This window comes from Canis lupus, chromosome 5 (genome assembly GCF_048164855.1).
Source record: "Canis lupus baileyi chromosome 5, mCanLup2.hap1, whole genome shotgun sequence".
NCBI classification, from domain to species: domain Eukaryota; kingdom Metazoa; phylum Chordata; class Mammalia; order Carnivora; family Canidae; genus Canis; species Canis lupus.
In genome coordinates this window covers 11,663,526-11,684,130 of record NC_132842.1, presented here as the reverse complement: position 1 = coordinate 11,684,130, position 20,605 = coordinate 11,663,526, and the positions used below count along the sequence as shown (strand labels likewise).

The 20,605-nt window shown below is 37.0% G+C and overlaps 1 protein-coding gene and 1 pseudogene across 1 annotated transcript in view; both read left to right on the top strand.

Annotated features, from left to right (window-relative positions):
• The window catches only part of MALRD1 (MAM and LDL receptor class A domain containing 1), a 755,529-nt gene that overhangs the window by 554,955 nt on the left and 179,969 nt on the right, over positions 1 to 20,605 (top strand). The window contains 1 exon segment of the mRNA XM_072825144.1: positions 10,190 to 10,347. Coding sequence (XP_072681245.1) covers positions 10,190 to 10,347 — 158 coding nt within the window.
• On the top strand, positions 2,595 to 2,693 carry LOC140634508 (U6 spliceosomal RNA; annotated as a pseudogene).

Sequence of the window (20,605 nt, the reverse complement as noted above, 5' to 3'; positions counted from 1 at the left end):
GTAACAGAAATACAACCAGAAAATTCCATAGTACTTAAAGATTAAACAAATAGACTTCAAAAAAATAACAAATAACCAAACAAAAAAAACCAAATAGACTTCTAAATAACATATTGATCAAAGAAAAATATCTCAAGAGAAATTTTGAAATATTTTGAATTAAATGAAAAAGCAAATACAACTAATAAAAATGTGTGAAATTTAGTGAAATGGTATATAGAGGGAAATTTTTAGCATCAGATGTATGTATTAGAAGAAAGATCTAAAATCAGTAACCTGCAGCTTAGGAAACTAGGAAGAGTAATTTTAAAACTGAAATCAGGAAATCTTAAAACAACCCACTTAAGAAATGTACAGGAGACATGAATAGACATTCTCCAAAGAAGACATCCAGGTGGCCAACAGATACATGAAAAGATCCTCGACATTATTCATCATCAGGGAAATACAAATCAAAACTACAATTCAGATATTGCCTCACACCTGTCAGAATGGGTAAAATTAACAACACAGAAAACAACAGATGTTGGTGAGGATATGGAGAAAGGGGAACTTACACTGTTGGTGGGAATGCAAACTGGTTCAGCCACTCTGGGAAACAGTATGGAGGTTCCTCAGAAAGTTAAAAACAGAACTACCCTACAATCTAGCAATTACAGTACTAGGCATTTACCCAAAGGATAGAAAAATACAGATTTGAAGTGGGGCTCCTGGGTGGCTCAGCTGGTTGAGCATCTGGTTCTTGACGTTGGCTCAGGTCATGATCTCAGGGTCCTCAGATCTCAGGATTATGCCTCACATTGACTCTGTGCTCAGCAGGGAGTTTGTTTGAGATTCTCTTTCACCCTCTCCCTCTTCCCTTCCCCCTTCTTATGATCAGGGATGCTCTCTCTCGCTCTCTCTCTCTCTCTCAAATAAATAAAGATTCAAAGGGACACATGAACTCTGATGTTTATAGCAGCATTATCAAGAATACCCAGACTATGGAAAAAGCCCAAATATCCATCAACTAATGAATGGGTAAAGAAGATATAGGGACACCTGGGTGGCTCAGTGGTTGAGCTTCTGCCTTTGGCTCAGGGCGTGATCCCAGGGCCACACATCAGGCTTCCTGCATAGAGCCTGCTTTTCCCTCTGCCTAAGTATCTGCCTCTCTCTGTGTCTCTCATGAATAAATAAATAAAATATTTTTTAAAAAGATTATATATTCACACACAATGGAATATGACTTAGCCACAAAAAATAATGAAATTTTGCCATTTGCAATGATATGGATGGAGGTAGAGTGTATTATTCTAAGCAAAATAAGCCAGAGAAAGAAAATTCTATATGACTTCATTCATATGTAGAATTTAAGAAACAAACAAAGTAGATGAGCATAGGGAGAGGAAAGAGAGAGGAAGGCAAACCAGAAGAGACTCTTAACTATAGAGAACAAACTGAGTGTTGCTGGAGTGAAGGTTAGTGGGGGGATGAAGTAATTGTGAGATAGGTATTAAGGAGGGCACCTGTGATGAGTACTGGACATTATATGTAAGTGATGAATCATTAAATTCTACTCCTGAAACTATTACACTAAATATTAACCAACCGGAATTTAAATAAGAACCTGAAATTACAAAAAAAATAAAGGGAAAATCAAAACTAAAACCTAGTTTTTTGAAAAGATTAATAAAATTGAAGACCTTTTGGACATACAAACCTAAAATGAAATACAAATTGCAAATTATCAGAAATAAAAAGGGAATCATCGTTATTTATTCATGAACACTAAAAGGATAATAGAAGTATTGTATACGACTAAATGCCCCAAATCTGATAACCTAAGTAAGGCAATTCCTTCAAAGACACAATCCACCAAACTCACATGAGAAATAGATCATCTACATATATCTGTATCAAAGAAATTGCTTACAAAGGCACCTGGGTGGCTCAGTCAGTTAAGCGTCTAACTCTTGATTGTGGCTCAAGTTTTTATTTCAGGGCTGTGGGATGGAACCCTGCTTCACATCCTCATGTGCTCTCTCCCTAATAAATCTTTTTTAAAAAATGCATATGTAATTAAAAATCTTCCAAATCAGAAAGCGCTAGACTTAGATGGATTCACTGGTGAATTCTCCCAAAGGAAAAAAATTATACCAGTTATATATGTTCCAGAAAAGACAAGGAAAAAGAACATTTCCTACCATGTTCAATGAGACCAGCATTTCAAATAAAAAACAAAGACAACACAAGAAAGGAGAACTACAAATCAGTATCTCTCATCAAAAACTCTCAACAAATTAGCAAATCTAATCTCTAATCTCACGGAAACATTATATATATGTGTATATATATAATGTGTGTGTGTATATATATATATATATATATGCAGCACAACCAAGTGGGAATTATTCAAGTATGTCAGACTGGTTTTACATTTGAAATTCAATTAGTGCAATCCATCACATCAGCAGAGTAAATCAGAAAAATTAAATGATCATGTCAATAGATGCAGAAAAAGCATTTGACAAAATATAACCTCCATTTGTGATAAAATAGCTCAGTAAACTAAGAATTGAGGTGAATATCCCTAACTTGATAAAGAATATCTTGCTTCCGCAGCACATACTAAAATTGAAATGATAAACATAAGATTAGCATGGCCCCTACATAACGATGACACATGAATTTGTGATAGATTCCATATTTTTATGGTTATATAGTTAATACTAAATTATATATTTGAAATTTGCTATGAGAGTAGATTTTAAGCAATTCTCATACACAAAGTAAATGTGTGGTGTTGGATAGATTAAGTTGTGGGCATCCTTTCACAATGTATACAAATATCAAATCATCATGTTGTACACTTTAAATATATTTCAATTGTATTTGTCAATTATGCTTCAATAAAGCTGTAAAAAATATCTTCAGAGAACCTATAGCTGGGGGGAGGGGCAAGATGGTGGAAGAGTAGGGTCCCCAAATCACCTGTCTCCACCAAATTACCTAGAAAACCTTCAAATTATCCTGAAAATCTATGAATTCGGCCTGAGAATTAAAGAGAGACCAGCTGGAATGCAACAGTGAGAAGAGTTCGCGCTTCTCTCAAGGTAGGAAGACGGGGAAAAAGAAGTAAAGGAACAAAGGCCTCCAAGGGGGAGGGGCCCCGCGAGGAGCCGGGCTGAGGCCGGGGCGAGTGTCCCCAGGACAGGAGAGCCCCGTCCCGGAGGAGCAGGAGCTGCACCGACCTTCCCGGGGGAAAGGGGCTCGCGGGGAGGTGGAGCAGGACCCAGGAGGGCGAGGATGCCCTCGGGCTCCGGGGACACTAACAGACACCTGCGCCCCGGGAGAGTGCCCCGAGCTCCCTAAGGGCTGCAGCGCGCACGGCGGGACCCGGAGCAGCTCGGAGGGGCTCGGGGGCGGCTCCGCGGAGGGGGCTGCGGGGCGGGAGCACGAATCCAACAGCGCAGGCCCCGGAGCACAGGGCGCCGGGACACAGCCCAGGATCCCGCCTCCCCCGGGACAGGCAGAGGCCGGGAGGGCCCAGGACAGCAAGGACGCTCCTGCCCCAGCTGAGCAGATCAGCGGCCCCGTCCCGGAGCCTCCAGGCCCTGCAGACGGAGCTCCTGCCGGAGCTGAATCCAGGTTTCCAGAGCTGCCCCGCCACTAGGGCTGTTGCTCCTGGGGCCTCACAGGGTAAACAACCCCCACTGAGCCCTGCACCAGGCGGGGGCACAGCAGCTCCCCCAACTGCTAACACCTGAAAATCAGCACAACAGGCCCCTCCCCCAGAAGACCACCTAGACGGACAAGTTCCAGGGGAAGTCAAGGGACTTAAAGTACACAGAATCAGAAGATACTCCCCCGTGGTTCTTTTGTTTTGTTTTGTTTTGCTTTTTGATTTGTTTCCTTCCCCTACCCCCCTTTTTTCTCCTTTCTTTCTTTTTCTCTTTTTCTTCTTTTTTTTTCGTTTTTTTCTTCCTTTTTTTTCTCTTTCTCTTTTCTTTCCTTCTTTCTCTCCTCTCTTTTTCTCCTTTTCCCAATACAACTTGCTTTTGGCCACTCTGCACTGAGCAAAATGACTAGAAGGAAAACCTCACCTCAAAAGAAAGAATCAGAAACAGTCCTCTCTCCCACAGAGTTACAAAATCTGGATTACAATTCAATGTCAGAAAGCCAATTCAGAAGCACTATTATACAGCTACTGGTGGCTCTAGAAAAAAGCATAAAGGACTCAAGAGACTTCATGACTGCAGAATTTAGAGCTAATCAGGTAGAAATTAAAAATCAATTGAATGAGATGCAATCCAAACTAGAAGTCCTAACGACGAGGGTTAACGAGGTGGAAGAAGGAGTGAGTGACATAGAAGACAAGTTGATAGCAAAGAGGGAAACTGAGGAAAAAAGAGACAAACAATGAAAAGACCACGAAGATAGATTAAGGGAAATAAACGACAGCCTGAGGAAGAAAAACCTACGTTTAATTGGTGTTCCCGAGGGTGCCCAAAGGGACAGAGGGCCAGAATATGTATTTGAACAAATTCTAGCTGAAAACTTTCCTAATCTGGGAAGGGAAACAGGCATTCAGATCCAGGAAATAGAGAGATCCCCCCCCTAAAATCAATAAAAACCGTTCAACACCTCGACATTTAATAGTGAAGCTTGCAAATTCCAAAGATAAAGAGAAGATCCTTAAAGCAGCAAGAGACAAGAAATCCCTGACTTTTATGGGGAGGAGTATTAGGGTAACAGCACACCTCTCCACAGAGACCTGGCAGGCCAGAAAGGGCTGGCAGGATATATTCAGGGTCCTAATGAGAAGAACATGCAACCAAGAATCCTTTATCCAGCAAGGATCTCATTCAAAATGGAAGGAGAGATAAAGAGCTTCCAAGACAGGCAGCAACTAAAAGAATATGTGACCTCCAAACCAGCTCTGCAAGAAATTTTAAGGGGGACTCTTAAAATTCCCCTTTAAGAAGAAGTTCAGTGGAACATTCCACAAAAACAAGGACTGAATAGTTATCATGATGACACTAAATTCATATCTCTCAATAGTAACTCTGAATGTGAACGGGCTTAATGACCCCATCAAAAGGCTCAGGGTTTCAGACTGGATAAAAAAGCAGGACCCATCTATTTGCTGTCTACAAGAGACTCATTTTAGACAGAAGGACACCTACAGCCTGAAAATAAAAGGTTGGAGAACCATTTACCATTCGAATGGTCCTCAAAAGAAAGCAGGGGTAGCCATCCTTATATCAGATAAACTAAAATTTACCCCGAAGACTGTAGTGAGAGATGAAGAGGGACACTATATCATACTTAAAGGATCTATCCAACAAGAGGACTTAACAATCCTCAATATATATGCCCCGAATGTGGGAGCTGCCAAATATATAAATCAATTATTAACCAAAGTGAAGAAATACTTAGATAATAATACACTTATACTTGGTGACTTCAATCTAGCTCTTTCTATACTCGATAGGTCTTCTAAGCACAACATCTCCAAAGAAACGGAGCTTTAAATGATACACTGGACCAGATGGATTTCACAGATATCTACAGAACTTTACATCCAAACTCAACTGAATACACATTCTTCTCAAGTGCACATGGAACTTTCTCCAGAATAGACCACATATTGGGTCACAAATCGGGTCTGAACCGATACCAAAAGATTGGGATCATCCCCTGCATATTCTCAGACCATATGCTTTGAAATTAGAACTAAATCACAACAAGAAGTTTGGAAGGACCTCAAACACGTGGAGGTTAAGGACCATCCTGCTAAAAGATGAAAGGGTCAACCAGGAAATTAAGGAAGATTTAAAAAGATTCATGGAAACTAATGAGAATGAAGATACAACCATCCAAAATCTTTGGGATGCAGCAAAAGCAGTCCTAAGGGGGAAATACATCCCAATACAAGCATCCATTCAAAAACTGGAAAGAACTCAAATACAAAAGCTAACCTTACACATAAAGGAGCTAGAGAAAAAAAAAAGAAAAATAGAATCTGAGACTCTCAAACTCATTACAGAGATTAAGAATACATACAGTAGAAACAAAAACTCCCTAAACTTTCCTATGATTGATAACAAAGGCTAAGGCATGAGTTAATAACAATCTTCAAGTATATTAAGGACAATTGTATAGCACCTAGCTAATATTATAACTATGGTAGTGCTTAATAGAATCAAATTATGTGGAAAGAAACCATGCAATTATCTGATCTCCTTTATTTTGCAGAGGAAGAAGCTGAGGCCCAGAGAGGTTAGATGACTTATACAAACTCACAAAACAATAATTAAGTGTACTTGATTTCACTACTTGACCAACCTTATTTGGTTTTCATTCTTTAGAATAAAAAGAAATACCAAAAAAAAAAAAAAAGAAAGAAAACCTATAGCTTACATCATTCATAATTGTCAGAAGCTAGCAGGAATACAGCAAGGTTGTCTGCTTTCAGTACTCCTATTCAACATCATCCTGGAAGTCATAGCTAATATAGTAAAGCAAGAGAGGAAAACAGAACAGATTGGGAGGGAAGCAATAAAATTGTGTGCTTTGCAGATGACATGATTGTCTATATAGGAAATCTCAATGATATAACATGAAAACTCTTGGAATTAAAGTTATAACAGTCGTCAGACACAAGGTTTATACATAAAAGTCATTTGCTTCATTATATACAGTCAACGAAAAATTGGAATTTGAAATTTAGGACACAATAACATTTTCATTAATAGCAGAGAGAGAAAGAACTACTTAAGTATAAATCTAACAAATAAATACAAGGTCTACATGAGGAAAAATACAAACTGGTAAAGAATCAAAGATCTAAATATATAGAGAAATATTCCATGTTTGTGGTCAGGAAGGATCAGTATTTTGAAGATGTCAATTCTCCCCAATTTGATGTATATATAAGTGTAATTCCATTCAGAGTTCTAGCACATAATTTTGTAAGATACTGATTCTAAAGTTTATATAGAGAGGCAAAAGACCCAAAATAGCCAACACAATGTATACAACACAAAGTATAAAAAAACAAAGCTGGAGAAATTATACTATCTTTTTTAAGACTTACTATGAAGCTGTAGTTACCAAGACAGTGTGATATTGATAAAATAATAGAGAAATGGATAAATGGAATAGAACAGAAAACTCAGAAATAGACGGACACAAATAAGATCAACTGATACTTGACAAAGGAATAAAGGCAATTCAACACAGAAAGGATTATCTTTTCAACAAATGGATATTCATATGAGAAAAAAATCTAGACACAGAGCTCAAACGTCTCATGAAAATTAATTCGAAGTGGATTATAGACCTAAAAGTAAAGTGTAAAACTATAAAACTCCTAGAAGGCAAAACAGGAGAACATTTAGGTAACTTTGGGTTTGGTGATGAGTTTTCAGACACAATACTAGAAACTTGAGTTGTGAATGAAAAAAATTGATGAGTTGCACTTCATTAAAATTAAAACTTTCACTCTACATTGGATACTATTAAGAAAACTAAAAGAAAGATAAGCCACAGAGTGGGAGAAAATATTTGTAAATGCATATCTGTGTCCAAACAAAAAAAAATGCTTAAAACTTAATTAAAAAACACAACCCAAGTAGAAAACATACAGAAGATGTGAACAGATACCTATTGAAGAACATACACAAGTGGCAAATAAGTATAAAAAATATTCCATATCATATGTTATCAGGAAAATGCAAATTGAGATGACATTGAGTTGAAATGAAATACCACTGCATAACTATTATAATAACTAAAATCTAAAACACTGACAACACTGAATGCTGTTGAGGATAAAGAAGAATGGGGACTGTCCTTTGTTGATGGAAGACAAGTTGGCAGTTTTTTCACAAAACTAAACATACTCATACCAAAGGATCCAATAGGAGAGAAAATGAGTGGGAAATATCAGAGAGGGAGACAGAACATGAGAGACTCCTAATTCTGAGAAATGAACAAGGGGTGGTGGAAAGGGAGGTGGGCAGTGGGTTGGGGTGACTGGGTGACAGGCACTGAGGGGGGCACTGGATGGGATGAGCACTGGGTGTTATATGCTGGCAAATTGAACTCCAATAAAAAATATACAAAAAAAACAATAGTGTTCCTTGGTGTGTGTGTGTGTATATATATATATATATATATATATATATATATATATATGAGTTGAAAACATGTTTACACAGAAGCATGCACTCTGTTGCTATAGGATCTTTATTCATAATTGCCAAACTTAGAAGAAACCAAGAAACCAAGAAACCTCATAGGTGAATGGATAAACATACTGTGGTACATCTATACAAAGGAATATTCTTCAGTGATAAAAAGAAATGAGCGATCAAGCCACAAAAAACATACAGAAGAGCCTTAAATGTGTATTGCTAAGTGAAGAAGCTAACCTAGGAAGGCTACAGACTATGTAATTCTAACTCTGAAAAAGAGAAAAAAATTCTGGAAAAGAGAAAACAGTGGATGTAGTAAAAAGATCAATGGTTGCCAGATGTTTGGTGGGCAAGAGTGAGAGGAAAAGGTGGAGAGGTGGAGCAAAGAGGATTTTAGAGCAGAGAACAATCCTATACAATCCTGACTGTAGTGGTGGACGTATCGTTATACCTTTGTCAGAGCCCATGGAATGCACAAGGGGAAGAATAAACCCTAATGTAAACCATGGACTTTAGTTAATAATAAAGCGTCAGTCATTGGCTCATTCATTAATTGTAACAAATGTACTGCACTAATGCAAGGTGTTAATAAGAAGCAAGTCACAGGTGCTGGGGAGGATGAGGGCATATATGGAACTCTGTAATTCCTCTCAACTTCCTTTAAGCTCAAAATTGCTCTGAAAAATAAAGTCCATTATTATTATTATTTAAGTGGATACAAGAACAAGCAACCCCTTAAGAATTTTGTCTCTACTTAGGCCTGCTGAGGACTACAGCCAGGCTGTCTTATTTACCACATATCTGTATTTACTGATGACCCATTTGATGAAATAATGTTCTTTGTGAACAGGAGTAGGCAAAAAGTCATTAGTCGGCATGAATGGGATCTCCTAACTGTTCTTTGTAATTCGCTCTGGCTACTTCTGTTAACTCTATTCAAGGGAGTAATGCATGAGTGTTCCTTGCTTTGAAGAATTCAGTGGCTATAGGGGATAAAGGTAACTAATATGTGTACTGATTCCACAGGTTCACCAGACAATAAGCTCTTAAATTGGAAAGCTTCATGAAAGAAGCCTCATGTGCTACTGACTCACAATTGATGATTTAAAACCATATGTCTCAGTAACAATACTAAACTCCCATAGGGGGGAAAGAATACCTTTAATTAGAAAATATTTTTATATATATTAGAAAATACACACAGATTTTTTTCATTCTTTCCTAGTAAAAGCAATGCAGGGGATAGTAGCTATGATGAATTTTGACGATGTCTGCAGAACAAAATCCATTTGTGTGTAAATGGAGAGATCTGCAGTTGAGGAGAATAGAAGTCACCGCTCAGAAAAAAAAAAAAAAAAAAGCATGGTGACTTTCAGAATTAGATTTCACTTACTGTGACTGCCATTTATTACTGCTCTGGTCAGTGTGGGAATCAGAGCAACTGCAAAGCAGATATACTATCAGTCGGCCTCCAAAACCCTGTGTCTCTGCTCTCTACACAGCATACAAAATATTTTACTTACCTGAAACTGAAGAAGTTTGTGCAAATTAGAAAAGAAAAGGAATATACCTTCAGACTCAGCACAGATATTTGATCACTTTAGGGGAAAGTCACATACCCAGGTGAATTTTGTAAATCATAGAATCATAGTGACAGTCTTCCTTTTCCTTTTCTTTCCCTCTCTTTCTTTCTTTCTTTCTTTCTTTCTTTCTTTCTTTCTTTCTTTCTTTCTTTCTTTCTTTCTTTCTTTCTTTCTTTCTTTCTTTCTTTCTTTCTTTCTTTCTTTCTTTCTTTCTTTCTTCTTTCTACTTTCTTTCTCTTTCTTTCTTCTTTTTGGTTCAAAAGAATTAAACATTATCGATATGTGACTCCACAGAAAGAAAATGAGTTGTGTTTAATTGTGTGCGGGTGGGCGGCATGAAATTCGCACATAGTTTAAATATATTCTTCCTCATGCTGTGACACTTAACATTGTACTGAAAGAGTTGTATTCATCTGTTTCAAGGGAGCGGCCAGCACTTCCTATATGTCAACTCATCTGGACCCAAAGAAGGACACACGGCAAGAGTCACTACTTCCCAGTACTTTCCAGCAAGTCTCGGAATATGTACTGTTCGGTTCTGGTTCTACACGGTTGATCCCAGGAGTATGGGGATATTAAAGGTACAAAAGGAAGGCAGAGATTCATGTTTTGCTGAAATATTCATAGCATATGTTTAAACATTCTTTTTTAAAATCACACCAATGTCGATTCCATTAATTTATCATTTCTTTCTGGAACAGTGGGACTTTGGCCAGCAGAGTGTCATTCATCTTAATCTCATTCAAGATTTATCTCATTCATGGCTGCCACCTGACCTCAATTATGGTGCATACTATTTAAAAGATCATCTAGAGATAAGAGTATGGGCAGATTCTCCATGCATCCTCTACTGACAACTTAGGGAAAATGCAGATATGTGATGGGAGGGATAATGATAAAAAGAATTTTCTTCCCAAAACAAGATAAAGGCAAATAAATTTAAGATCTTAAGCATATATCAGCTTACCCTAAAAAACAAGCCTGCTCCGTTTTTTACTAATTAAGATGAGAACCTGCATCAAATGCAAACATCTTTGAAGAAGCAGGTTGCTGCATTTTTACTTTTCATGGTATGAAATATCAGGCTTTTCAGTCAGCTTGAAGCACTTTTGAAATCTTGAATTCTAATTGAAAGATTATATATCAGAACACCATACCTGGTGTTAAGGCTTTGTAATTGTACAACCACCTGTTGTCTGAATAAATACAACTGGAATCTTTGACTTTATCTCAAACATTGTCCCTTATAAATAATAATAGTTGTTAAGTGATTCCTATCTTTCAAGCTGAGTATTGTAAACTTTGTATCCCCCATATAATTTAATTCTCCTATTCACCTCATGAGGTAGTATATTTTCCCCAGTTGTACAGTTTAAAAACTGAGACTCATTGTGGCATAGTAACTTTTCCATGATTGCAAAAGTAACAAAAAAATCTGATTTCAAAAACCTGACATCCCTTACCCAGCATGGTTTGAAAGGTATACACCAAGGAAGTCTAAGGAGGAGTATGGGGGGAAAAAAAAAGCCTTAAAAGTTCTAACCACTGATAGAAAAGAGAGCTATTTAAGTAAATATACAAACATGCAAAGAAAGTAGAGAATTTTTACGATTCTCCATGCATGTCTATTTTCCTAAAGAGAAGCCAGTAAAAACAAAAGAGAAAAAGATTCATTTTTAACAGTGGAGAATTGAGTAAATGAAGATCATGTGACAACTTTGGAATTTTTGTCATTGTTTTTAGATACAGCATTTTTAAAAATTTTATCCAGGGTAACTTACAACCACTAACTTTAGGGAGACTCCACAATACATTATTTCTACACAATACGTTATTTAAACACAGATTTCTGTGATTGAAGAGGACACAAGTCAGTGGTTGTTACTTATGGAAGCAAATCCCAATGGAAAGGCCTAGAGATCTTTCAACAGAAAAGTAGATTTATGTCACTTTTTCACAAAATGTTGCTTCCTCAATTCAAAAAGAACATCCTTCTATCTTTTAGCTATTCATCAGCTGGTTGGTCAGTGCTACAGACAGAATGTTTCCACACCCGCAGGCACATACCAAATTCATATGTGAAATCCTGAGACTGCTGCTTTAGTCACCCATTGCTTTTAGCCATGTTTCTATAGACATGGAAACTTGGAAATGAAATGTCCTCAAGTCTTGATTTTTGATATCTTGCTTTTGATGACTATTGGTTTTTCTAACCAGAAGGCAGAGGTAACTGTAGCTGTGCTTTTGCTTCCCCGAGGTCTGCTGGAAAAAATAATGCTGGGGAATTAGTCTGACATCTGCTTCTTGTAGAAGAATCATATCCCCCACTCTAAACTGTCTTGATAGGATTGACTGTCACTGGAAGTTATTTTGCCACCTCCACAGCTGACCCAAGTCATAGTCTTCTCTAATATTTGGTGCAGATTATAAGATGATTTATCTTTCCTCTGTATTATAAATCACAAGGATATAGGCTAGATTTGGGCTCTCGGAGGCCATCTTTCCCAACGTGGGGAGATAAACCATCTGAGAAAGAAGCTGACACAAAAAGGACTCCAGCTAAAGAAAGAGGAAGGGACAGAATTTTATTTATTTATTCAGTTTAAATCTTGGATCCTACCTTGTCTGAGCCAGTAAAATTCCCTTTTTGTGACTCGCTACTGAAAATTTCTAACTTTTACAGAAACCCAGGAGAAACTGTTTTCATAATGTACTATATCCTTATGTCACTGATGAACATAAGGGACGAGTCTCACTTTCTCAGCTATAGGTCTGGAAAATCTGTGTATGTGTGTGTGTGTGTCTATGTGTGTGGCTCTGGAGCACATGGTGCATCATAATTGTTCTAATCTGAAACTATTTCTTAAACCTATTATAAAAATCCTTTAGAAAAAAATATGACAAAACACCTATGGTGAAGTTTTAATAGTGGAGGGTCTAGGAAGCAATAAAAATAGCAAGGCATTTCTGAGAGAATTTCCAGATTTTAGTTTGTGGTAGGATGCTATCTTGTCAGTGCGCATTTTATGCAGCTGTATTAAGTGCTGTGCATCCCCAGCCCTTCCGTGCTTTGTTCTGTACCCCAGAGAACGGCACTACCCCGGCTCCTTTGCTCTCGGCTTTCCCATCTAGGTTTGGCCAGTGCCTTCCCCTGGCCCAAAATCTGAGAACAGAAAGACTAGACAAGCCTATCTCTTCTCCCTCCCTTTCTCCCTCTCTCCTCTCATTTCTTTACTTTCTCCCTCCCCCTCTTCTCTCTCAGCTGAGTTTCTAACTGCATAACCGCATTTATGACTCAGCTTTTTCTAGATAAGCGCTGCCTCCACTAAATATGCCTGCCAAACTCCATCTTCCAGCAGCTCAGTTTCAGTGACTTCCTCCCTTTGACTCGTTTAAGAGGTGAGACCTTCTTCCTATACGTAATTATTAATTTATAGGATGCTTCATGATTTCCTTGGCAATTTATCGTCTCTTCCATAAACTTTGTGACCAGTGCTCTACATAAAAGTTTCTCTGTTTGAAGTGCATTAGAGTAGTTTATATTTTCTAGCTTGGTCTTGTCTGATACAAGTGCCCACTCCAAAGAAAACGCAAATATTTTGAAGATAATAACTTGTAACATAATGAAAAATGTTGAGTAAGCTTAAATTTGTCCTCCTTATATTAACTTATAAGAAATATGCCCTTCAGTTGGGGAAGACAGAAAACAAATTTTTAAAAATACAAATATGAATACCTCAGCTTGTGATATGGTATTCTAGAGCGAATAAAACAGGTTTCTGTAATAAATAGTTACTCATGGTCTGCTGAGACAGTTTCTACTGAATGGTAAGAAAGTCTTTGAGAAGGATGTTATTTGAATTTAGGCTTAAAAAAACGAAGAAGCCAGCCTTGTGAACATATGGAGCAAGGATGCCCCCGGAAGGCAGAAAAAGCCAGTGAAAAAGCTCAACGTAGAAGCTACTTGAAAGCCAGTATAGCTGGAGCAAATAAGTGAAAGGAGGAGAGAGAGAGAGAGAGAAACAGAGAGAGAATATGATGATGATGATGATAATGAAACAGGCAAGAGCCAGCTCATGTAAGCAGGGCCTTGTAGGGACACAAGGAAATTAGCTTTTATTCTAAGAACCACAGGAAGTCATTTTGGGCTGCTATAACAGATTATTGTGGCTTAAGCAATGGAATTTTACTTTTCGCAGTTCTAGAGGCTGAGAGGTCGAAGTTTAAGTTACTGAATTTGGTTCCTGGTGTGAATCCTCTTCCTGGTTTGCAGATGGATGCCTTCTCACTGTGTGCTCACCTACAGCAAGAGAGATGATCTCTTCTTTTTTTTTTAAAGATTTTATTTATTTATTCATGATAGAGACAGAGAGAGAGGCAGAGACACAGGCAGAGGGAGAAGCAGGTTCCATGCCAGGAGCCTGACGTGGGACTCGATCCCGGGGACTCCAGGATCACACCGAAGACAGGCACTAAACCGCTGAGCCATCCAGGAGTCCCAAGACACTCTTCTTTTATTTTTTTTTTCTTTTTTTTTTTTTTTAAAGATTTTATTTATTTATTCATTCATGATAGACAGAGAGAGAGAGAGAGGAGGCAGAGACATAGAGGGAGAAGCAGGCTCCATGCCGGGAGCCCGATGTGGGACTCGATCCCGGGACTCCAGGATCACACCCTGGGCCAAAGGCAGGCACTGAACCACTGAGCCACCCAGGGATTCCCCGACACTCTTCTTTTAAAGACACTTCTTTTAAAGACACTCATCCCATTCATGGTGGGGTCTCTACCCTCATGACCTAAATGCTACCCAAAAACCCCACCTCTGAAAACCAAAACATTGGGACTTGGAGCTTTGGATGTGAATTGGGGTTAGGGGAACATGTTCAGTCCATAGTAGAGAGTATTAAATTGTGGAATAATATTACTTCATTTGAAATTTTAAAAGATCTGTTTGGCTGCTCTATGGAAAGGAATGGGGATTGGTGGGTAGGAGGCAGCCAGAGATGACAGTGAAACAAGGAGGCAAGTAAGAGATGATTTCCACGTGTCTGGAGCAGAGAAGGTGTAGCTTTGCTTAGAGTCGAGTCTAAGGATAAATTGGAAGGCAATTTCTACAAATAATGAATACCCGGATTTTCACCTGGCATAAAAGACTATTTTCTTTAAACATACTTTAATTTTATTAGTATATTAATGAAGGGCATCATATAAAGCCAAAGCAGACAAGACTTGCACAGTCAGTGAGATCAAGGTGAAAACCAATTATGATTTTCTTATTAGTTTTCAGGATAAATGCCAAACAATTCAGATTTATCCCAGCCAGCAAAGCTGGCAAAATAAGCCTGCATAAAGAAGGCATGTGTTTTATAGGAACGTGGAAGCCTGATGGTAAAGGAATAATATTTAGAATAAGAAATGGATGATATTCAGAATAATACAATGTCCACACAGGCATCAGTGTCCTTTGATTCAAAGGCTAAGGAAATAAGAGAATAATGCTAATACATACTTTATTTTCTAGGACAGTTTTTTTTTTTCTGTCTTTCCATTACCTACCTACATATAAAATTAAAAGCACTCCTTAAAATGGGGCTGGTCACTTTTTGATCCACATTGCTAAAAGAGCCCTAAGTGAACCAAATAATCTCCCACGAGATTACTTAGTTCCATTAGATCAGCTTCCTAGCTTCTGGCTGGTTTTGATATTTGGCCAACTCAGGTGAGTTATTTAATGTCTACGAAAAAGAAGTAAAGTTTGTTACAGGAAAAGAGAATTTCTTTAAAAGTGACTAATATCCTTTTATTTTATTCCAGCCTCATTTTTTTAAAGACTCAGAAAGGAAATGAATAGGCAACTTTTATAATTAATACTTTTTATAACATTTTTTTTGTAATTCACAGAAGTTTCTAATTGCTCGGGGGAAAATGAACTACTTCCTTCAGTGATAACAGATGAATTAATATTTCTAAATGGGCTTCTGGAAGCCTTTTGTTCATATTTCAGAACACTTAGCCATGTTGAAGTGATCTTTATCTTAGAGTTGCGTCTTCGACCAAAATGATTTCTGCTAAAACCTTTAGAATTTAGCATGTACAGGTTCTATGCGGGAAACTATTGTTCTTCTGGTCTGGGGTTTGTGAATTTTGTTTGTTTGTTTGTTTTTTTAATGTGAAGTTTAGGAAGATAGTAAGAGCAGAAGAAAAAAAAAACAGAAATATCAGATAGTTACTACGTACCATACATTGCTTGAAGTTCTGTATGTATATAGTCTTTACACCCTTCAATGAAGCAATACTGACATTATCTACGTTTTAACAGATGAGGAAAATGAGATCAAGAAAGTTTCATGAACTTGTTCATGGTCAGAGAGCTGGGGGATGACAGACAGCAGGCCAGGGTATCCCCCGATCCACTAGCTCCAGTCTGTGCTTTCAAGTACTCAGCTATACTGCCTCTTAGGACTAGATGGTTATTTTTATGGCATATTTTATGTTCTATATTTTTATTATTCAAAATCATATGTTATGCCAATAGTTATTCTTTAAAAGGTGCTTTGCATATTATATGTTCTACATACTGTGGTTGTCAGTGTAGATTTGGTTTGAATTTGCAAATTTAAAAAAAAAAGGCATAATCATTGTGTAGTCAGGTATGTGAATAAATAAATAAAATATTAAAAAATAATTAAATAACAGATCAATGAAATACGGTATATAAACACTCGCTAGTAATAGAGGAAATGTGTTTCAGATTTGCATTCATTTAATCAAGGCATTAGCTTACCACTCAGTGAAGTGAAGTGATAATTTATAGAATGATAATCTGTGTTAATGAGTTGCCTAAAAGGCTCTGGTTATTACCATGAGATGTCACCACATAGATGAGGACCTAGCCCATTTCCTAATTACCACTAGCGCTGCAGAATTCTTCTAGTCCCATGTTGAACAAAAACAGAAATGAGCAAAAATGTAAAGTTTCCAAAGGGGAGCAAATATATTCAAAGAAGTTTAATATATACTTGCATTTACAAAAATACATATTCAAAATTAAATAAGCACTAGTTTGCATAGCATGTGCTTAAGGCAATTTATAGATTTTTAAATTCATTTTCTTTACTATTAATGCTTAATTTTAAAATGCATTTTTATGGTATGTTATTATGAAAGTTTTTGAGAGGCACTATCAGTGTTCTATCTATAATCTTATTCTTTTGTAAAGTACATTTTAACTGATGTTCCTGACTAATCAATTCCCTCTCACTTCTCTTAAAATACTGAACTTCACAGTCTTTTTTTTTTCTTTTCCTTTTCTTTTTTTCACAGTCTTTTTTTTTGCACAAAATGCACCTTGTTTATGAAGGCAGCTTTTGAGAATACAATTAGATAATATGTAAGACAGGAAATAATAATTAATGCAAATATCCTTTTACATAAAAGGTAGAGAGATGTGCATAGGAGCCATTCAACATACTTAGCAAATTTCTGTCTTCCAGACCTGTAGAAAATCTGGATTTTGCTCTGAATTTGAGCAATTCAGGGTATTTTAAGCAGAAATACAGAAAATAATGTACTAGGGCATTAGTTCTAAATGTGTCACACACACTGGTGTGGCAGAGATAATATCAAGAACAATAGTTAAAATGAACCGGAGTAGTTTTTAGCAATTTCTTTCCTTTTTGTGAATAGCCTCAAGATTCTCCCTATATAATATCCATATCCCATATTTTAATCTGATAGGTCTCCCTGAATAGAAGAGAAAGGTAGGGTGATATACAGCATGCCAGGCATTCTGCTAGACAGTTCCACACCTAGGACCCTGCAATGGGTTACATGTAGAAAAGTGTGTCAAACACACACATGTCACCTATAACATAGGAAGAAGCATGGGCTTGTATTAACAGCAGAGCAAAGGCAGGCATATACATCTTCACAGCAGTGATATTTTGATAGGTTGGGTAGAGAAAATTATGCCAATATGTGCTGTGTATCTTCCATTGTAGATAATAGAAAAGTTCACTGTAGGATGGTAAAAACACTACTGTTAAGTTGCTATTAAATTATAAATTATAAGAATGGGAAAGTACCGTAGGAAATACAAAGGTTAACACTTGAGAGAAAGAGCTAATCTAATTTGACCTTCAAATTAGACTTTCCCTTTAGACTGTCATAAAAACAGAAAGAGAAAAGTGACCTCAAGTCAAAGAAGTATGCTACTAAAAATTAAAATCAAGTCACAGTTTTAAGACAGAGATGTGGGAATTTGCAAGAGAAGATATTTCTTACACCTGCCTACAAACGGGCTAGATGCAGAGTCACCTTGAGAAAGAACCAAAAGTCAGCTTTGCTTAGAAGTCTGGGTCCCAAGCTGAATATGACTTCTTAAGAAAAAACCGTTTAACATACTCAAAGTTAAAAGCAACTTTTTTTTTTACATTTTTATTTTGTGAAATCTGTCAATCTCTATTTTACTTACAGATTCCAGATTTAGTGTTTAGGAAGCCCTTTCTTGTCATAAAATAACAATATAGTCTCACGGCGCCTGGGTGGCTCAGTCAGTTAAGCCTCTCTGTCTTCTGCGTAGGTCATCAGGTCATGATCCCAGGTCTGGGATGGGCTCCCCCCAGCGCCCTGCCCAGTGGAGAGTCTACCTCTCCCTCTTGCCTCTCCTCCTTCCTCCCTACTCCCATACTTTCTTTCAAATAAATAAAATCTTTTTTAAAAACCCAAAATATTCTCATTTGTTTTAGTTATTGTATAATTTTGATTTTTACATTCAATTATTTAAGCCACTTATAATTCATTTTGTGTATGTATGTTAAGAGATGTAAAGCTCATGTTTTTCCTAAATAGCAAGGCAGTTCTTTAAATACCATTGATTCAATACTGTGTCCTCTCCCTGGTTTTTTGACATACTTTTGTTATCACATGTAAAATTCATATTTGTATTTGTGAATTTTCTATGGATATATGAAAAAAATGATTGCTTCTTTGGTACAAAGATAGTTAGATGGTTAGAGAGATGATAGAAACACAAAGATAAATTAAATCATATTCCTCTACATTTCTACTGTTATCTCTACTTAATTTGTCAGTTTAGGAAAATAGTATTTTAAATTCCTTCAGTGAAATTATAAAAGTCACAATTTGTTTTTATCAGTCTCAGCCCTTTATATTCCAAAGCCATATTGTTGAATGTAGAGAGATTCAAGACATTTTTATGTGCTTGAAAAGTCATAATTTTTATCAATATTAAATAGCCCTCTTTATACTTTTCCCTAGATCTCATTTTTTCTGCTAATTATATGGAAATTTTTCCATTTTAAAAATAATTTTATTAGTATTTTACCCATGCCTTTATTTTTAACTATCTCATGGTACGTGGCTTTACTTATATCAGTTATAAATAACATATGGCTAGATTATTTTCTTCCCATAATCTGAGCTTCTGGTTTTTATAAATTAATTCAGCGCTTTTCACATGTGTTATTATTTCATCATGATGTGGACTTATTTTTGGTGTGTTTTCTGTTTGTCTTTTGTTTTATTGTTCTCCCATTTAGCTCTATCTTTAGTTGGGTTGACTAGATTTTCTTAATTCTTGCTTACCTCCAGTAAGTTTTCATTGCTGCCTTTTTTTCTAAAGTGGACCCAGTTTTAATAAATCCATTTAAAATATTTATCCATTATCACTGAAAATTCATTGCATACTTCCACCCACCCTTCAAATAAAAGACAACCTGGGCAAGTTCTATTGATCCTGCTCATCTTCTCAAACAACTCTATGGCTCATTCCTGTTGGCTGGAACCTGAGATTCAGAGTGTAAGCAATTCATCTGCTCTCTTGGCAGTCATATTCTTAAAAACGCTGTCGACGGCAGTAGTACCTAATTATCAAGTGTATGTTTATACTATATGGTTACATATGTTTTATAGTCTTCTTTGCCCACAACATTTTATTAATTTATATGCAATCGCTATGTTGGATTCTTTTTGTTTGATGTACATATTACTTTGCTAGGGCTGCCTTAATGAAATATCATAGACTGGATGGTCTACACAACCGAAATTTATTTTTTCCCAATCTTGGAGGCTAGTGATCCAAGGTCAAATTACAGGCAGGTTTGATTTCTTGAGTCCTCTCTTCTTGGCATGCAAATGACTGCCTCCTTGCCATGTCCTAACATGGTGTGTACATCCTGGTATCTCTTCCGGGGTCTAAATTTCTCCTTAGGAGAACAGCAGCAGGATTAGATGAAGGCTCATCTTAATGGCCTCATTTTAATGTACTAATCTCTTTAGAGGCCCTGTATCCAAATACAGTCACCTTCTAAAGTACTGGGGCTTAGGGTTCAACATGAAGTAGGTATGAGAGACACATTCAGCCCCAATACCATGTTTTTCTCACACATTTCAGAAATTGTGCATGGGTGGTAAGTTTCTTGAGTTCCTAATTGAAAAAAATATGTGTGTATGTATAAATATAAACTTATATAATATGTGTGTGAGTATATAAATTTAAATATGTGGGCAGCCCAGGTGGCTCAGTGGTTTAGTGCCACCTTCAGCCCAGGGCGTGATCCTGGAGACCCGGGATTGAGTCCCACGTCGGGCTCCCTGCATGGAGCCTGCTTCTTCCTCTGCCTGTGTCTCTGCCTCTCTCTCCTGTGCCTCTCATGAGTAAATAAATAAAATCTTTAAAAAAATAAAAAATAATAAATAAATAAATAAATACCTATATTTAAAAAGTAGTTTATTCTAGGTTCAAAATGACTTCTCCTTAAATAATTGACAGCATTGCTGCGATGCATTCTAACATGCATTATCCACCTGCCTAGAAGA